Raw genomic sequence first — 19,959 nt, forward strand, 5'->3', positions numbered from 1 at the left:
GCTGGAAGAGCAAAGTCAACCCAGGCCACCCCAGCTGAAGTACATGGGAAACACAAGCTGCAATGGTCAGTGGAAATTTCCCCTGGCCAAAAACAGGAAGAGAATTTAGGCTGAAGTGAGTGGATTTGAAGGGAAAAAAAAAAAGGAAAAAAAATATGATTGGCCTTTTAGCCCATCTTGGGCACAAAATTTGGGGCTGGCTTTGGGAAGTGCCTTGCATGGCTGTTTGCTCAGCCAAATCCTTTTCTTCTAAGCCTGCTGCAGGAATTGATCCACCAAGGGTTGTACCTGCTCTGCTCTGAATAAATCTGCATATCAGCCTCTTCCATGAATGAAAAATGCATGCACCAGTAAATCTGAGGTGAAATAATACATCTGTTGTCAGCAGCCTTTTCCTTTTTTTTTCCCTGCTTTTCTCTTCCACAAGTTTCATTAAGAAGAGACACATCAGCTGTGATAAAGCTGACACCACCAGCTCACTAATTGTTCCCGACGCTTCCCCGTTGCTGTGACGATGGAACGCTGCAGAAACACCCGCCCCGAGCAGGCAGGGAGGGATAAAGTCACCTCCCTGGGCTAATCCTGGGAGAAAACACAAGGAGGCTGCCAGGCCGTGGCAGGGAATGTCCCCAGGCCGTGGCAGGGGTGTCCCCACGAGCCCCTGTGAGGTGCCAGCCGTGGATTCGGGTCCAACGGGCTTCCTCTGAAGGACAGGAGGAATGAGAAACAGCTGCCCATGGCCAGACCATCGTGGATCCCAAGGACAAAACTCAAGGAACAGCCCCAGCTTCACCTTCATCATCCAGCCCTTCTCCAGATCAGGAGCTGGGCAACCCCAAAAGGGGTTTGGGTCTCGTTGCACTCGGGCCATGTGCGGCCCCACTGGAAGGGCTCCACGGTGGGAAGGGTGCAGAGGAACCCAGTGCTCAGTCCCAGCTCAGATGATTCCAGCCCTCACCACAGGCAGGGCAAGGCTCCCAGCAGCCAGCTCCCCTCGGCATCAGCAGGTGGGACAGTGACAATGGCAGTGCCCCCTGTCCCCACACTGTCCCTGCGTGGCCCACAGTCAGGTTGGCAGCTTGCAGCAAAGAGGCAGCAGCTGCTTCCCGCTGGCCCAGATCGAAGATTTTAATTAAGGAGAAGATTTGGGGGAATAAAGGGGAAGATCTCTCTCAAAGCTGTAATTAAAGAAGCTCAGGGTGGGGCAGGATGATGACAAAGGACACGTCCTGCTGCTGCTGGGGCTCAGGGAGGACAGACCCCCCCCTCCCCGAGGGGAAGGATCCCCCAAATGCAGGTCACAGAGGCTGCTCTGTACCCCCAAAAACAACCTTCCAGTCTTGGCTGAGGTTCCCACAGGGCAATCAGGTGCTCCAGCCTACAGCAAACCCAAATTCCTGTGGATTCCACTCAGAGTCATGGCAAAGGAGAGGGAGAGGCTGGAGGGTCCTCACAGCTGAAGGTCCTGACCCCAGCTCACCCCTGTGAGCCAAAAGGGGCCAGGTCAGAGCCCAGGAAAAATTTGGGAAGTGGGGTGCAGTCACCAGAAGCCCACTTTTGGGCTGTTTGGAGAGGTTCCTGAAAAGAGGCACGGCATAAATTAAGGGAAAAAAACCAAAACCACAAACCCTATGAAAAACAGCGGGATGAGAAGACAAACTGGAGGCAGCACTGCCTGAGGAACCCCAGCGCCACCCCTACACCTCGCTCCAGTACAGCCCAGGCAGCCACCAGCACCTCCGCATCCCTCCTGCCTTACCCCAGGCTCCCAAAATTCCACCCAGCAGCGCTGCCGACCGAGCCCGGAGCGAGCAGAGCCAGCCCGGATCGATCCCCGGCAGCTGCTGGGTATTTACAGAGCCCTGGGCAGCAGCACAGGAGCCAAACGCCTCCTGCCACAGCCAGGGCTCCCCAAAACCACAGGCACATCCTGGGGGACCCTGGGGATCCTCCATCGGCTCCTGGGCGGCGCGGAGCGGGACCTGTTGCAGGGATGATGCTCGGCAGAGCCCGAGCGGAGAGAGGGTCGGCATGACCCGGGAAACGCGAACTGATCGCGTCCCTGAGCGGCGCTCGGAGCAGCCACACACCGCTCGGGGCAGCTTCGAAACCATCCAGGGCTTTTGTCTGAAACCTCGGGGTTTATGTCCGAAAGCCCAGCTTCTATCGGGAGCGCATCCCTCCGGGAGGAACGAGCGGCCCTGAGCGGGGAACGACACCGAGGAAAGCACAGCCGATATCAAGGCAGCGGCTTTGCCTCAGCGAGGTTTCTGTCCCCTGCTCCACCCGAGGCGTGATCTGGGTACCACGGCTCGCCAGGCTGCTCTCAGCCCCCTGCCCGTGTGCCTGCAGCGCCCGCCGCCGCTCCCGGCTCCTGGAGACATCCAGCCCAGCTCCGCTTGGCATTTCCACAAAGGTTAGCGCAGCGTGAGAGGGGCTGGAAAGGCTCCCGGCAAACCCACCGGGGGCCCGGGGCTCCCTGCGTGGCAGGTGACCTCCCCGGTCATCCCCGGAGCGCTGGCGCCGAGCTTTGGTATTTTCAGGCTTTGTGCTGCTGAGGCTTCCTTCTCCCACCCCCGCGTTCCCCCACCAGCATTCCCGCCTCGGAAAAATCAATGGGAGTTTCAAGCTGAGAGGGGAGGCTGGAGGTTGATGTTGCTGGGCAAGCGCGGAGTTTTCCCCCTGGTTTGGGGCTCCAGCAGAAATCACCCCAGCTTTCCAGCGCCCCGCTGATGGGGAGTTGGTGTCGGTGCTGTACAATTCCCAGGGGATGGAGCAGCAAAGCAGCTCTGCGTGGATGGGTGGCACAGCTCACTCCATAAATACACACGCTCTGGGGCTGGAGGTGCAAACCAGGCTGCTGGGACAGGCAGACAGGGCTTGGAGATGCTTTGTCCAAGCCAGCAGTAAAAACAAGACTTAGAAACAAACTTAGATCAACCAGGGATGATCAGTTATCAGAGGGAAAAGGCAGGGCATCAAAGCACCTGGATCCCAGTGGTTCAACCAGAGTTTGAGCTCTCCTCACCTCAACACGAGCCACCTACACTTCTGTTTGGAGATGAGAGCTGGGAGACATCCTCAGCAGCTCCTCACGGGCAGCAAAGGCTTCTCTACCCAATGGACCTCACTTAAACCCTTCCCTCCTAGCTGGGCTGCCCTGGTCCCTCTGGGTGCCAGCGGAAACGATTTAAGAGCCTCTGGCTGGGCCAGGGAAGGCTGATCCATATTCCTGAGGCTTCATTGCTATTCTGCAGCTTCAGCTCATTAGTGCTTAGGTGCTACAAGAGCTTTGGAAGTTTCTGGGTGAGGCAGCTATTAGGGGAGGATTGAACATGTCTGGTACAAACCCCTGGCCTGGGTGAACTCTCTAATTTACACTATCGAGCGACAAGGTGCCCACAGGCCACCTGAACCAAAAAAAACCCAGTCCCTGTCCTAGATACGGGCTCAGCCACTATCTGAAGAAAAAAAAAAAAAAAAAAGAAAAGAAAAATTAAGCAAAATAAATAACCCTCAGCCCCAGAAAACTGGCTGCATCATCACACCCCCTGCTAATCCATTAGCCAGCCCTCCTCCGCACATGGCTCTTAGGAACAGCGTGAGCTCCAGCTCAGGAGCTCCTGGAGAGAACCACCACAGAGTGGAAGCACAGAAGGGTTTGGGTTGGAAGGGACCTTAAAGATCAGCCAGTTCCAACCCCCTGCCATGGGCAGGGACACTTTGAACCACCCCAGGTTGCTCCAAGCCCCATCCCACGTGGCCTTAGACACTTCCAGGGATGGGGCAGCCACAGCTTCTCTGGACAACCTGTGCCAGTACCCTCACCATCCTCACAGCCAAGAATTTCTTACGTGTTTCAAACCTTTATTTTCCCCTTTTCAGTTTGAACCCATCACTCCTTGTCCTACCACGACAGTTCCTGACGAACCACCCCCTGCAAAGGGCCAGTATGACCAGTCCAAACACCTGCACTCTACTGGGGGAGCACATGGGGGTCTGCCCTTTTAGAGGCACTGCTCGTAGGGCTTTAGAAAGGAAAGGCCTTGTAAGATGGCTCCAGCCTGTTACTCAGGCTAAGGAGTAAGGAGCTGTGGGGGAGTGACTCAGCTGGAGTAGGGGTAGAGGGATGTGAGAGGTGAGAGAGATGTGAGAGGTGAGAGAGATGTGCTGTGTGACTGCCACATGTCCACATCGTGTCCACTTCGTGGTGTATGGTGGTTGGTTGACTTGGGCTTGTTGTGCCTTAAAACCATGTACCTGTGGAACCATCTTGTGCCTTAAAACCATGATAACTGGCTAGCTGCTTCAAAAGGCTGGGGTTTTGGCAATGAAGAGCCCTCCTTCACACCAGCCTGGGGTCTCTGCCTCGCTCATTATCGCACCATGCTCCCAACACGTTCTCAGCACAGGCCAGGGAGAGCTGTTGGCCCTTCATCTGAGGAGGAGTGAGCTGCTGCAGCCCTGAAGGTCCCCATGCCCTCTGCCTGTGCTGGATGTGCTGAGTTTTCCCTTTTCAGGAGCAGGAGCTGTGTCCTTCTCACCCAGGTTTGGGCACTGCCTGGTCACACCTCGTGACAGTCCCAAGGGGGAGTCACCAGGCAGAAATAACCTCTTTTTGCCTCTGTTTGAGACAAATGGGGGAAAAAAAACACCACCTTTTCTCCTAATAAGGGAACTCAAAGTGATGAATTTTCCACTTCTCCTGAAGTTCTTTCCTCGGAGGCACTGATGCATTTTTAATGGTCTCGATGTAGCTATTAAGCTGGTAATTGGAACAGAGCAGAATCCAGCTCCCAGCAGGTCGGGCGTGTCCCCACACCACACGGATGGATGTTCCTGGGGTTCCTGCTCTCCCCGGCACCGCTGAACCCCCCCCCCCCGGCCCCATTTCCAGGCAAAGCATCACCACCAAGATCCCGGTGCTTGAGGGACCCGATGTCCCCGACCCGATCCTGCCTGGAGAGGGCTGACAGGGAAAATACCTGGGAGGGGAGCTGTTTCCTTACTCCCAGTCCCCCCTGCAGCTCCATCCCCCATGGGCACGATCCCGCGGACCCCCTGCCCTAATCCCGGCCGAGGGAGGGCTGGGAGGTGCCGAGAGCGGGGGGTCCCGGCAGCTTGGGAGGGAAAGGGGGAGTTCCGCACGGTCCCGCCGTCGGTGGGGGCTCATCCCTGAGGATCCAGGCTCATCCCGCCGTGTCCCGGTGGATGTTCACCCCCGTGGGTCCCGGCTCATCCCTGAGGATCCAGGCTCATCCCGCCGTGTCCCGGTGGATGTTCACACCGTGGGTCCAGGCTCATCCCGCCGTGTCCCGGTGGATGTTCACACCGTGGGTCCCGGCTCATCCCGCCGTGTCCCGGTGGATGTTCACCCCCGTGGGTCCCGGCTCATCCCGCCGTGTCCCGGTGGATTCTCACCCCCGTGGGTCCCGGCTCATCCCGCCGTGTCCCTGTGGATGTTCACACCGTGGGTCCCGGCTCATCCCGCCGTGTCCCGGTGGATGTTCACCCCCGTGGGTCCCGGATCATCCCTGAGGGTCCAGGCTCATCCCGCCGTGTCACGGTAGATGTTCACACCGTGGGTCCGGGCTCATCCCGCCGTGTCCCCATGGATGCTCACCCCCGTGGGTCCGGGCTCATCCCGCCGTGTCCCCATGGATGCTCACCCCCGTGGGTCCCGGCTCATCCCGCCGTGTCCCCATGGATGCTCACCCCCGTGGGTCCGGGCTCATCCCGCCGTTTCCCGGTGGATTCTCACCCCCGTGGGTCCAGGCTCATCCCGCCGTGTCCCCATGGATGCTCACCCCCGTGGGTCCGGGCTCATCCCGCCGTGTCCCGCTCGCTCCCGCCGGGTCCCGGCGCCGGGCGCTGCCTCCCCCTCGCGGCCGCGGGCAGCGCCTGCTGCCCCGGGACCCTGGACTCGAGAGGATCCCCGGTGCATGGTGAGCCCCCCCTGCCCCAGACACCCACAGCCTCAGCCTCCTGCCCGGCCGCAGGAGCAGCAGGACCCTGGGTAGCCCCTGGCAGCGCCCCCGGGCTCCCACCCCTGGGATGCTGAGTTGGGGTTCCCGGGTTGTGCAAGCCCCAGACCGGAACCAGCAGCCCTCCACAGCCTCCTGCACCCCCAGTCCCAGGGGGCTGCTCCAGGGATCCCATCCCAAGGGTCACAGCTTGTACAATCCCCAAATCAGCAGCAGCATCACCCCACAGGATCCCCCTCCAAGCTGCTGCCCCAAACAGCCCCAGCTGGTGCTCAAACAGCAAGAGGAGACAAGGACCAGGTTTGAGGGTGAATTTTATTGGAAATAAGGACAGGGTTGAGGGGTACAGACCATTCCCAAAAATACAAGGGGAGAGGGGCTTCCCATGCGAGTCAAATCCTCGCCCACCTTAAAGCCAAGCTGGTCCTCCCCAGGGGGACTGCCACTGCAGAGGGAACGAGGTGGGACAGGGAAGCAGGGAGGTGAAAAGGGACACGGGCTTTGGACAGGTAAGACCTGTGTAGAATGAAGCAGAGGAGATGGCACAGGGAGGTGCGGTGTGTTTGCCTCCCCAGCAAAGCCTCAGCTCATCCCCAGGGGCCCAAGCCCACCCCAGAGCCATCGCCCCTGTGTTTGAGAGGGCAGATGCTCCCTTATCCCAAAACACAGAAATCAGGACTCTGTCCAGGAGGAGAAATACAGAAAAAAAAATAAAAAGCATGCAAAAAAATTTTTTAAAAATTAATGCCGTTCCCTAAAGCACCAAAAAAGGGTGAGATAAAGGAAGGAGGAAAGGGTTTAAACAAAGAGAAGAAGGGAGAAAACCCAGAAGCTCAACTCAAAACAAAAATAATCCAAAGTAACCAACTACGAAAAAATACAGTTGTACATCTCAGCAGCAAAGCTGTCAAACCAAGCAGGTACAGGTGAGTGTCGGGTGGTTTGCAGAGCAGGATGAGGAGGAGGGAGACATGGAGAACATCAATCAATTCTTTATTTTCCATCCAGAGGTGGGCTGGGGGTCAGGGTTGAACTGAAGCTGAACAGGGTTTGTGCAGCCCCACCTGGGCTGGGTTCCTCAGGGTTTGTTGACTCAGGGAGGGGGATCAGAGGGGTGGCACAGGAAAAGCCAAGGGTTGAAACCATTTGCCCCAAAGCAGCTTTCCCAGAGCAGCTCGTGGGGATAGATGGTGTGGAGCACCCCAGTTCCACGGCAGGGGGTCCCCAGCACTGCATCAAACCCTGGACTGCAGGAGGGGGGATAATGAATTTAAGGGGACATCATTCTTCATTGAGGGGGACCCTGAACACTGGAAAATCACCCTGAAATCCAGACCTCCAGGGCATGAATTTCAGGAATAACGTTTTTAAAAGATTCAGTTAAAAAATAGATGCATTTCTTTAAAAAAGAAAGAAAGAAGTAATCTTAGGCCAGAGTGTTTTCTAGTGACCCCTTCCCCACCTGCCCAAATTTAGCCAGAAAAATGTAATTACGCCAGATCTGCTGGCCACATAGACATCCACACATTCATCATTGATTTAAAAATATATAATATATATAGAGCACACATACACACACACAAATATATATTAGAAAAGAAAAAAAAATCCTTCAGAAAAACTCAATTATTAAAAAAAAAAGAAAAGAAAAAAAACCCAAACCAAAATCCACAGCCGGTGCGTTTATCCGTGATCATGTACAGTAGAAGCCAGAAACCCCCTCCTGCTCCCCTGGCTCCTCGGGCTGGGAGCTTGGGGAAACACATCAGGTTTTCACAGTGGATTTGTCAGCAGAGGAGGAACTGCTCCTCCCTCCTCCCACACAGAAGGGCTTTAATTTATAGCGAGTTAGATCAAACCGAGGAACCACGTTACAAAGTCCTTTATATATAGACATCAAATGTACAACCGCCGGCAGCCCCGGGCCAGTCTCTGGGGTTTGGCTCTCGCTGGCACCCGCAGGGGTTGGGGACAGTTTGGGACACCAGGGGTGCGAGTCTGGCCTCTGGAACAGTGTCACAGTGCGAGGTCTGACAGCAGCTCCAGGCGGGAAAGCGGATGGAGCAGAGACTTCTCAGGGAGCCAGGCAGGGTGGAGGCAGCCAGGGCTGTGGAAGGCGATGCCCGGGGCAGGGATGTGACCTCCCAGCCCAGGGCCACAGGGAGGACAGGCAGCTGCTGTGTCTCCAGCACCCTGTGCCCACGAGGGAAGGGATGGATGCTGGGTGAAGCCCCACGGGCAGGTGTAGGGACAGCGTGGGCTGCAGCTTGTGGCACAGTGGACTCGTGGAAAAAGGCATTTTTCCCCCTCTCCTCAAGAGAGCAGCACTGATTGAGGGGATGCCCGAGCTGGTGCTGCCTCAAAGGGTCCTTAAGGTGTCGAGCCAGGCATTAAAACATTAAAACATTCCTCTGGTGTGAGCAGCAGCCCAGGGAGCTCCATGAGCCCCTAAAGCTGTGTGAGCTCCTGGGGGCAGAGAGCCAGGCACAGACGGAAGGCAAGTAAGACCAGACTCCAGGGAAGGGGCTTTGGGCAGGCAGGAGAGGAGTGGAGAAGCACAGCAGCACTGATTGTCTCTGTCTTTCCTCGACAGCAAAGAAACACAACCCCCTGTGCTGTGCGCTGGGTACTGGGGAGGGGAGGTGGCCTCGGGCACCCTCTGCCTGCTCAGGCACTGCTCCTCTCCAGGGACCTCCTGAGCCTTCAGAGTCCTTGGCTTGGTGGGGAAGGTGTTGGCTTCAAAAGGCTCCTCCTGGGGGATTTTTTCCTCAGGGCAAAGAGAAAAGAGATTTTGATGGGGCCAGAGATGCCCCCAGGCCGGGGAGGTGGATTTGTGATTTGTGCAAACCCCCTTGAACTCGAGTCCTGGCTCGCTCTCCTGCGGGGAAGCCGGGATGGAGGGACTGCAGGGAGCTGGGAGCTGGGAGTTAGGAGTCTTCCCCGAGGATCTCTGTCACAAAGGAGGCCATGTCAGTCTCTTTGGTGTCGTGCAAGGTGAAGAAAGGGTGTTCCTGCCAAGGAGATCAAAGAAAACGTCAGCTGACACCACAGACCCTGGGGGATGTCACACAGCTGCTGGAGGTGAACTCCCCACCCTCCTCCCCAGACTCCCACAGACACCACTCTTCAGCTAAAAGATGAACTTTGGCATTTCTCAGTTCTGCCGCCTTGGCAGCTGTACTGCCATCCTTCCAGGTCTAAACTCTCCAAGAGCAGATAGGAGAGGGAGAAAACACCTGGAAACCCTGACCTTAACACCCATGAAATCAACACACCCTTCCCCCTCTGACACACTACACCCATCCTGCTCCATGCCTGAAAAATCACCCACAAGTTCTCCCATTTCCCTGCTGGACCACTGACTTGAGTTTCAAAACTGGGAATAAAGACCAGCACAAGCAGCTGTGCACTCACCATAAGTTCTAAATAGTTCATTCGCTCAGCTGGGTTCTTCCTTAAGCTGGAAGGAAAAAAAAAATGGGACAGAAAGGCTGTAGGATCTTTTTCTTTTGCTGGTCTGTCACAGGGGATCTCCCCTTTCCACCCAACATGAAATGCTTCCCATGGGCTGCACCCATCCCTCTCTCCCTCCTTGCTTGAGCAGGTTTGAACCACCAGCAGAGCAGCCAGGCAGGTAACTGGGGAAGGACAACTCAGGGTTTTGCCACAAAAAGCACAAGCCAAGCAGCTCTGCAGTCTGCCCCACACAGAGCAGAACAACTGGGAAGGAGAGGATATGGTTTCCCAGCACCTGCAGGGTGAGCTCGCCCGTGCCTGGCAGCTCCAGGCAGCACCCAGGGAGCAGGGGACACCCTGGGGGAGCAGCTTCCCACAAAACCACAAAGCAGCTTTCACCCAGAGGCTGCCAGGGGTTGGTTCTGGTTTCACTGCCACTTTGCCAGAAAACACCAACATTTCAGCAGCAGCGACAGGAAAAGGGGAAGAGAAACCTCTGCACCTTCCAGCCAGCCTGGGTGAGTCAGGCTGAGAGCAAAACCAGTTTGGGCAGCGCTTCCTGCCATGCTGAGCACCAGGTACAGCGAGGAGGGCAGAAATGGGCTCCCAAAGGACAGCAAAGCCAGCCCCACACTTCACCCCAACCCCTGGGGATCAGGGCAGCTCCTCAGCCAGGCTGAGAGAGCCAGCAGTCCCTGCTGGAGCCTCACCACTGTGCTGTGAAGTCCACGAACTCCTTGGAGAAGCGTTCAGGGGGCAGCTGGGGCGAGGGCTCCTCCACCACCTGCTTGAGCTGCTGGAAGGGTGTCCCCCAGGACTCGTAGGGGAAGCGGAGAATGGCCAGTTCAATCTGGGGGTGGAGGCAGGGACACGTGAGACACACACCAGGCACAACCCCACCATGCTCAGATTCAAAAGGAAAACCCTCTTTCCTTACAAACCATTTTCAATTTGGGTCATACCACCTTTTTTTTTTTTTTTTTTTTTAAATACAAAGACCCAGAGGCCAAAAATACTTCCTTTTGAGGTTGGTTCAGCATATTAATGCATTTACAGGAAGTCACAAAAGAGATGTAAAATGGGATTATTTAAAAAGATAATAACAGCACACGATTTCTGCACTGGCTTCCAAAGTGCTCTGCTGGCCCTAAGGCAGCCTCTGGGCCTTGGGCTGGCACTGCATGAGCCAAACACACAAAAAATCCACAAACCCAAGAAAAATTAAGTGCTAGAACATAATTTTGCCAAAACCACCTCAATTACTGGGTTCTTCCTACAAGTCACCTCTGCTCCATCCCTCATTTAAGCAGGAAAAAGTCTGTCGCAGCTCTGGGGTAGTCTCCTCATGCCAAGGATCAGTTCCTGTCTCAAAATGGGCAACAGAACCTTGAGACCTGCCTGGTAGGGTGTGATGTGATGGGAGGAATAACAAACCTAAAGGACAGAGACTGGGACAGAGCCCAGTGCCCCTCCCTGCCTCTGGCTCAGGTCAGGGGAGCTCAGTTCCTGCTGCTGCAAAACTGAATGAAGCCACCAGCCCAGGAAGGCCTGCAACTCAATGGCCCACAGACTGTCGGGTCTGAAATCAATCCAACTTCTTCATAAAGAAAATAAACCTAAAAAACCCCAGGAAGCCAGCCCAGGAGGAAGACACGAGAGGGAACCAAACATTCTGGGGCTCCATTCAGCTGCAGGCTGGCCAGCTTCCAGCAAGGTGTCCTCTCCCTTCCAGCTTTGGAAAGGTTTGGATATTCCATCACTCAGAGTCTCCCATCCCACAGCTTCCTGCAGCTCAGATGACATTCCTGATAACATTTCCAGTCAGCCAGACCAGCTCTGCACTGGCATGGGGACACCAGGCAGAGGAGCTTGGGTTTGGCACTTGGGTTTGGATGAGGGAGTATTTGCCAAGACACAGCAGGCACAAACACAAGGATGCAGCCCCCAAAACAAAAGCCACGGCTAAGAGGGCACAGGAAAAATTCCTGAAAATAATCTACCCTCAGAGAGAAAGTCTCCTGGAAAGCAGGAGCTGTTTCCCAGGCAGCATCCCTTGGAGCCAACAGCTGGGATTTCCTCTGTCCACTGGCGCCAGAGGATCTCAGCTGCTTTCTGCAAGATCTGCTTCTTGCAGGAGGCAGATAAACCATCCCAAGCAGCTGCAATTTTGGAACTGAAAGCATTTCCCCTTCCTGTTGGCTGCTCTGAGCTACCCCGCAGGCAGGATTTGCTGCAAACCACACACAGCAGCTCTCACTGCAGCAGGACTGGAATCCCCTGCACGGCTCTGGTGACTTGGGGAGTGAAGCAGGAAGGCTGAGCCCCAGCTGCAGCAAACCCTGCTCCACTGACCACCCCTCAGCCAGCAGCAGGGAACTGCAGAGCAATTCAAAGCCAGACTCTTGGATACTCAGTGTGGATACTCATTGTCATCCTGATGTTGCCTGCTGGGAGCCTGAATCCCCTGGGTAATTAATCTCACTGCCCTGAGCTGCCATGCTCAAATTGAGTCCTGTTTGATGGGCACCCACCCAGCTGCCAGTGCTCCCAGCAGGGTACAGCCCCACCTGCCCAGACCCCATCCCAACCCCAGGGCTGCAGATCCGGATCCCAGCCCTTGGTGTTACCATTGTGATCCCAAGGCTCCAGACGTCTGACTTCACGTTGTAGCCCTTCTGGTTCAGCTCAGGGTTTATTCTTTCTGGCTGTAACAGCAAAATGGGAGATGTTACCACTCCTGCTTTCCCAGTGCAAACCCCACAGAGCACATCCCTGGCTCCAAAAGCCAGGCTGGGTGGATTTCCTTGGCTCGTGTCCCCAGGGAGGCAGGGTCTGAGGTTAAACCTAGCTCTGATGAAAGCCACATCATGCTCCACATCAACTCTGCCTCTCTGCAGGAGAGTGAGACTTGCATGATCCCTGCCTCAGGAGCACACGCTTCCCACATGGATGCCACAGATGGCAAAGGGAAATTCATACCGACTTGAGGATGAAACTAAACAATCCTGCCAAGAAAAGCCTCAGCACTTTCTATCCAACAAGCAGCAGTGCCACAACCAGTTTTGTATCCTCCTGCAAATGGAAGGGGCAGAGGGAGAATCGCTGTGGGATTAACACAGAGCTGGGCTTAAAGGGAGGCTCTGCTGAGTCAGGGAGACCAGAGCACTCCCGAGTGGCTTTTTTATCTCAGGCTGGGGGTGGAACACACGGATTTCTAAGCAGCAGCCTCTTACAGCCAGGGCTGAGGGTGCACAGGGTTGCACTTACAGCCATGTAGGGTTTGCAGCCAGCATCCATGGTCTTGGCAACAGAGTCCACCAAGTAACCACTGATCCCAAAGTCACACATCTTCACGTGCCCCTCCTTGTTGATCAGCACATTGGAAGGTTTCACGTCTAAGAGGAAATGCAAGAGGGAAAATAATTTGGGTGTTTGCAAGGGTATTGAAGAGTCTGAGATAAAACAGCAAGTCCCTGCAGGCCTGGGAGGGACCAGGCAGGCCCCGACACAGGGGAAGGGAGACAAAGCCCCACTAGTCTTATTGCAACAAAAGTTATTCACAGGTGAACTACAACCACGTCCTTAGGGAGAGCAAGTCCCCTCTCCAACCAGGCAGGTCAAAAGGTTGAAATAAAATGTTGAGGAGTTTATCCCCAGCTCCTTAGGAGAGATTTATGTGCCCAGCACAGCCTTAAAAGCACAGCTCTACCAAATCTTCAGGAGAGTTTGTTTCATGCACATCCTGACCTGTCCACAACTACACAAGGGACTTCACCAGGGTGGAGAGCAAGACCTGGGTGTTACAATTCCCATCTGTGATTTTGTAAGGTCTCCTCCAGCCCTCACTTTGCTAAAACTGCCCACCCAGGAGGATTTGGGGATTTTATCTCCAAGAGCTGCCTGCAAGGCACTCCCAGAGGGACAGAGATGCTCATAAAACACAGGTGGTGAGGGATTCTCTTGTTACATTCAACCCTTCATCTGGAAAGGAGGAAGTGAACAACACCCTGCAAAAAGGGAAGCATCTCAGGAACAAGCATCTAGATCTGTTCACCACAGTCCTAAGCACCAGCAGATCCCACTTTAGGCATCCCACAGGGACACAGCACACCTGGAAAGGAATAAAGGAATGCTCCCCTGGCCTATTTCAAGGTTGAATCTCCAGCCACACTCCACTAACCCCACCCAGCATTTACCTCTGTGGATTACAGACAGTTTACTGTGCAGGTGCTCCAGAGCTCGTACAATCTGGGGATAAAAGAGTGAAAAAAGCACCCATCAGTCACAGGCAGCAGCAGCCTCTCACTGCAAACACACCACAGGCCTCAGCAGAGGCCTCCAGCAGGCTCAGGGGACGCACAAACCCATCCAAGAACCCAAGAGCCACTCACAGACACAGCCATTTTCCCCAAAATGTCTTCAGGGATGGTTTTCTTCTTCTCCAGTACTTTCTTGTAAAATTTATCTAGGGAAGTGTCCATGAGTTCCATGCAGATCCACACATCACCCTGCAGATGGAGAGAGAGCAGCTGAGAGGGAATTCCCTGGAAAACCCAAGGGAGATAAAAGAGCTGGGCTGAAGAACACAGAGGTGTTTTGGGGAGAGTTTGGTGCCTCCAGTGCAATCCCACAGCCCCAGGTGCCCCCAGGCACCCAGCAGGTCGGTACCTCACGGAAGAGGGCTCCGTAGAAGGTGACTGTGTAGAAGCAGTCAACTGTCCTCATGGAGATGTCCAGGTCCATCAACAACCTCTTCTGCTCCTGAGTGTTCACAGTGGCTCGAATCCTCTGAGACAAATATGAAACAAGAAGGGTTTGGTGTAGGTGGGGGTAATCAGGTATCAGATATTCCAAGAGTAGAAAATCAGAGAGTCCAACAGTAGAAAATTTTAGTAGATATTCAAACAGTAGAAGATACTAGTAGATATTCAAACATTTGGTTTAGGTTGGCTAACTGGTCATGGCTAAAAAGCAAGCAAAGCAAAAAGGCATAAGCATAACTTTTGATTGAGCTCCTTGAATCCCCCAGCCTGACTCAGGCCCTGCAGTTCTGGGGCCAGGGTGTTTTATCCTTCTTTTGCAGCCAGCAGCACCCAGGAGGAGACGCCCAAATTGCCTCTGCCAGACAGAACCTTAACGAATGCCAAAGCCTTGGCACACTCTGCAGCGGGTGCAGGGCCAGGCCAGCAGCCTGGACAGGCACTCTGCCATGCCGGCCTCGCATTGCAGGCACCAATCCCACCAATCCTGGATTTCCAAGCCTGTTATCAACCCCATCGTGCCCAGCCAGTATCAGCACCGACCCTCCACTGGCCAAACCACACACCAGCAACACCAGAGGCTGCCAAACCCAGATAAACCCGTCCTCGTTTTGCCACAACCAGTGGAGCTCAGCAGTTCCTCTGCTCCCTTGGGGCTGGTCCCTCGTGGTCCCCACCCCAGCCAGGTGTCCCCACCCAGCCAGCCAGGTGGCCTCACCTTCACGGCCATGATGGTGCCGCTCTGCGCGTGCCGCACCTTCTCCACCACGCCGTAGGCCCCGCGGCCCAGCTCCGAAATGCTCACCAGGTCATCAGCTTCCACCTCGAAGTTCTTTAGGGAGACAGGACAAAATGGCATCAGGAACAAGCAGGTTTATCAACAAGGACATCAGCAACGCTGCCAGCTCACTCGTGCAGCGTTTCAAACAGTGGAGGACTCCGGGGGCACCACGCTCTGAGAGGATGGGGGTATTTTTGGCTCTGTTGAATCACAGCCCAAACCCTCTCACCCCACACTCACCAGGGTTCATTTAATTCCCCCTCTGCAGCTGGAGATCAGGATTTTCATCCTTTAAGCCCAGGGAATGCTGCCACTAGAAAGGGCACCAAAGGTTGGTGCCTCTCTGCCTGCGGGGGATTACCCACACATGGGTATTTCTGCAGTTGCTGAACTATCTGCAGCATTTTAACAGCTCCTGTGCCAACATGGGCAGCAGTCAGGAGCCTCCACCAAGCTCCAAAGCCCTGTGTGCAGCCAGGGATCCCTTGCCTCTCCCCACATCCCAAAAATCATCAGTCACAAAAACCCCTGTGTGTGTCTAACAGCCCCTGTGCAAAGCCTCTCTTAGAAGGGGTGCACGCAGCAACTCCATTTCTAATTATCAATGAGCTCAAACAGGCTTTACCCACTTTCAATACCTTCTCCTACCACCAAAAAGCTGCCAGCAAGGCAAAACCTGAGTTAACACCAAGAAAACAACTACCTAAGCTGTGAAAAAACCATGACCAGTGCTCACCCCAGCGAGTGCCTGACACTGCAGGGAGCCAGCGAGCTCCTGCACAAGCCACAAACAAGTTTCCCTAAAGACACGTTCCCCTGTAATTGCTGGCTCTGCTGGGCAGGGCACCAACAGTGACACACGGGCTATTTTTGGGCACTGCATTCATCACTCCTAATAAGTCACAGGCCTCCTTTCAGCCAGCCTTTATCCAGCCTCCAGTTTTCCTCCGGTCTCAGGGAACGAAAATAATACCAGGATGCCAAAGTGCCCCAGTGGCCACAAAGGCAGCGAGGGTGGGAAACAGGCACGGCACAGCTCCGGATACGGTGCTACGCCCTGAGCAGGGAGAGAGGAAACGGCCTCAGGCTGGGACATGTGGCTGCCAGGCCCCTGGCCAGCACTGTCCCCTCAGCACAGGCAGCAGCCACCAGGTCTGCCCGACCTTCCTGCCAGCCCCGGTTCCAGCCAGATGTGGCTGATGATTGCAGCCAGATGTGGCGGGCAGGGAGGGCTGTGCCTGAGCTCAGCACTGAGCTCTGCCCAGCACAGGAAGGTGCCAGCCCTTTCCTGGGCAGGACGTGGATCCTGAAGTGAGGAGAGCACGGGCAGCAGGCAGAGGAGCAGTGCAGGCTCGCAGGGGCCTCCAGGAAGGATCTGCTGGTGCTTTTTGGACACGTGTTCTGCAGTTGTTCCTGGTTATTGTGTTTTTCCTTTCCTGGCATTTGCCCCGAGGCTTCCCCACAAGCCGGCGGTTCCCAGCACGCTCCAGGAACCAGCGCTGCCCTGCCCAGCAACAGGAGGTGATGGAGGCACCCAGGGAGCCCTCCCAGGACAACGGGATGCATGGCATGGCCTGTGCACATCCCAGGGACCCGAGGTCACCACCCACCTCCACTCCTGAAGCTGGACTCCTGCCCAAGTCCTCTTCTCCACCATGTCACTCCAAAATACCCGGACCAGACCCTTCCTGCAAACACTGGAGCAGGCAAGGAAGTGACTCTAGAGAGTTTTCCCTAGGCTGCAGCACTGTCCCCAGGCTGTCACACAGAGCATCTGTCTCAGAGTTCTTGTACACACGACACCAGGCCCAGAAACAGCACAGGCAGCAGGATCGTTCCCTGGACCCAGCCAAAGCTTCCTCTCCTCAACCCTAATCCTTGCACTGAGGCCAAGGGACCCAGATCCCATCAGCCAAGCCACCTCCCAGCCTGGAAGGGTCTAGATATAGGGCTGATCCAATGCAGGGTATTTTTAGCTCATTTGCAAACAGCTTCTGCAGCCCAGGAGAGCCCATAACAAGAGAATGAAATGAAAGAGAGACAGTGGCTATTTCCAGCAGTGTTTTTCATCAGGTCACTGGGAAAGACTTTGGAGAAGCAGAGAGAAACTCTGTGCCCAGCTTCTCCTGGGCCTCAAGCAGCAACACAGACCTGTGGGTAGGCAGGATAAAGGGACTTTGTTAAGGGCAGTCTGAGAGCTTGGTGAGGCCACCCTCACTTAGGACAGATGGGTTGGATCATCCTAGAATGGTTTAGATTGAAAGTTGTATCCCATGGGACTGCACTATTGATCTGACAGGTTGCAAGGCACAATCCACAGAGCTCTCCATGCCCAGGGAAAACCAAACTGGAAGCAAGTAAAAAAAGAAACCCCACTGGCACGTACTTTGTCTCCAATGGTAATGAACGTCCTGGAGTCCAAGTTCCTCGGGGGCCTGCAAGAAATGAGACAGAGTCAGGAGAGAGCCCAGCTTCATTCACCCTCCTGGCCAGAGCCAGGTTTCACATTCTTTTGAGCACTTTCAGCTGCTGCTTTCCCCCCCGTGCCTCACTGTAGGTTCCAACCAGCCCCCTCCAAACACCCACAAAAGCTTTAAATCGTGCCAGTAACGCCTCACCCCACACCCACGAGGCACAGTGAGAACCCCAGGGGAGTCAGCCAGGTGAGACATGCACCAAACCACCAGGCTGTGAAACCATTCCTGCCCGGGAGAGGAGCCTGAGGAGCTGAGATGAGACGTTTCTGTGGCAGAGCAGCTCAGCTGTCATGTTTTGACAGGCAGGTGTTGTAGCAGCACAGCCACGTAGCCCGAAACGCACGCGAGGGAACAACAGGTAATTCCTTCCCTGTGAGTCATTTGTGTACACTCTGCTGCCTGTTCCAGGCAGGCAGAGCAGGCAGCACTTTGGTGTCACCCTTTGCACAACACCAGGCAGGTGAAAGTTGTCCTTTATGGCTTTTTTTTTCCTTATTGCTGCCCACTTCCCATTCTGGGCAGCACGGGGCTTTTAGAGCCACCATGAGTGCTCTGCCCCTCGTGCCTCACTTCTGGACTCTCCCCATCCCCTGGGAGCTTCTAAAGAGCAGAGATTGCCCAACTGGTTCAGTCTCAACTCCCATCAGAGCAGCCTCCAGCTTCAAGGAAGTACTTTGGGCTCTGAGCAAAAGCCTTGCACTGTGCAAATATTTGCACTGCAGCTTGAAAAGCAGGGAGGAAAGGAGCAGTGGGCAGCTTGCACCAGCCTCTGGGCATGCAAAGCCCTGCAGACTCCAGCGTGAGGCCTTCTCCAGGGGAAATTCAAACCCTGGCAGGAGCAGAGACAGATGTGCCCGTGGGGGAAGGAGGTGGTTGTCACAGGCAGGGCAGGGCTGTGCGAGGCTGCACAGCATCAGTGGGGGAGCTCCTCTGCCTCCCCCTTTCTACCTGGGGTTTTCAGCAGTGATTTTTCCCTTTTGGGGACTTCACTGCTCTCCTGGAGTTCTCTAGAACAGGTTTCTGGAGCAAACAAGGCTCAGCAGTGGTGATGCAGACCGAAGTGTTTTGGAAGAGCACCATGGAAGTGGAATTTTAGCAGTCTGCTCTTTGTCAAACCAAGCACTGCTACCCTGGGCTCTCCCCCATGGCACAACAAGCATCAGCAGCTCGAAGCAAACAGGGCAGGGAGAAATTCCAGTGCCCTGAGATACTGCTGGGCACTGGCCCCAAACAGCACAACAGTGCAAGATGTCTGTGTCCTCCTTTTAGCAGGGAAAGGAGCTGCAAACAGCTCAAACTAAACCTGATACTCAGGTTGTGTAAAACACTCCCCAGCCTTTGTGCCTCTGGTTTCTGTCATGGTCCAGCTACCACCACCTCTTTTCTTCCCCTGCACTCAAATTCTTCCCTCTTCTTCCCTCAGGCAGATTCACTCACTCTCTACCACACCTCTGTCCTTTGGCATTGGCACAGCCATGGCAGAAAGACTGGGGAGAGCTCCCCAGAGGATTCTGAGTCTTTGCCTTTAGGACATTCCCTGTCAAACAGGCACCTCCCAGAGTGACACACGCTGTGCACGTGTCTGCACACACGTGTGCAGTTCCTCCTCATCACCCACGAGCCCCAGCTTCAGAGAAAAGAACAACTATGCTGATTTTGGGAAGTCTTCACAGGCCATTCCCCTCGAGGAAGTGCCAAATCCAGCTCTGGAGAAGCTCTAAGCAGCAGAGATCCTTACGTGGTGTTGGCCACGGGTGGTTTGATGGGGACACATGTTATCCTCAGATCCCGTTTCTTCTTGCCTTTCACTGGAAGAGAAGATGCACACGTGAGGTGAGCAAATGGATTTTTGCTTTTTTCCTTCAAGCACCCTCTTCCCAGCAGCCACTTGGCAGGAATGCACGGCTTGGACCCCTCACCAAGGTCAGCAAAATGCCAAGAAAGTCACAGTGACCACTTGCCCAAAATTTCAGGCAAGAGCCAGAGCACAAGTGGGTCTCAATGACACTGTTGAACACTGCTCTGTAGAAAGAGCCAAGGGTGCACTAACAGACCATTATCCAGGTCTTGAAGCCAAGCACTGTACCCCAGAAATGCTCTTTACCCTTCATGGCCATTAGCAGTCCCCTCTCTTTGGGATTTAAACCCTTTCTGGGTGAAAGCTGCACTTTCTGCTGGGCACTTACCTGGTTTGTGTGGCTCCAAGGATCCTTTGGAATCTGAAAGAGAAAAACGAGACACCAGCTCAGCCTTCATGCTCCAGCCAAACCAGAGAGCTGCCCTGTACCCCTCCTGGCTCATGGGCCCAGGAGAGCTCCAGGAGAGGGAGGCAGCTGGGCTTTGGGAGCACAGCCAAGCCTGGCCCCATCCCCGTTTCTCCAGCCACAAGAGGTCCCCACGCCATTAGTGATGTGCAGGGCTCCCAAAAAAACGCTCCCTTGTCCAGAGGCTCCTTGACCCCCAGGGCCCCAGCCCCAGCCTGGCCTTCCTGGGAAGAGGCA

At 55.0% G+C, this 19,959-nt stretch overlaps 1 protein-coding gene across 2 annotated transcripts in view; it reads right to left on the bottom strand.

The window, feature by feature from the left end:
• Positions 1-6,280: 6,280 nt before the first annotated feature.
• MAP2K3 (mitogen-activated protein kinase kinase 3) overlaps positions 6,281-19,959 on the bottom strand; it is a 30,385-nt gene continuing 16,706 nt past the window's right edge. For both annotated transcript variants that reach the window (XM_038151446.1, XM_038151448.1), the window contains exons 2-13: positions 19,645-19,677; positions 19,197-19,266; positions 17,368-17,416; positions 14,919-15,032; positions 14,109-14,228; positions 13,832-13,948; positions 13,637-13,688; positions 12,708-12,835; positions 12,068-12,145; positions 10,151-10,290; positions 9,399-9,444; positions 6,281-8,995 (exon numbers count right to left, since the gene is read on the bottom strand). In XM_038151446.1, the coding sequence (XP_038007374.1) occupies positions 8,912-8,995; positions 9,399-9,444; positions 10,151-10,290; positions 12,068-12,145; positions 12,708-12,835; positions 13,637-13,688; positions 13,832-13,948; positions 14,109-14,228; positions 14,919-15,032; positions 17,368-17,416; positions 19,197-19,266; positions 19,645-19,677 (1,031 nt within the window). In that variant the 3' untranslated portion in view covers positions 6,281-8,911. The remainder of the gene's footprint in view (positions 8,996-9,398; positions 9,445-10,150; positions 10,291-12,067; positions 12,146-12,707; positions 12,836-13,636; positions 13,689-13,831; positions 13,949-14,108; positions 14,229-14,918; positions 15,033-17,367; positions 17,417-19,196; positions 19,267-19,644; positions 19,678-19,959) is intronic.

Source organism: Motacilla alba, chromosome 14 (assembly GCF_015832195.1).
Source record: "Motacilla alba alba isolate MOTALB_02 chromosome 14, Motacilla_alba_V1.0_pri, whole genome shotgun sequence".
Classification (NCBI taxonomy): domain Eukaryota; kingdom Metazoa; phylum Chordata; class Aves; order Passeriformes; family Motacillidae; genus Motacilla; species Motacilla alba.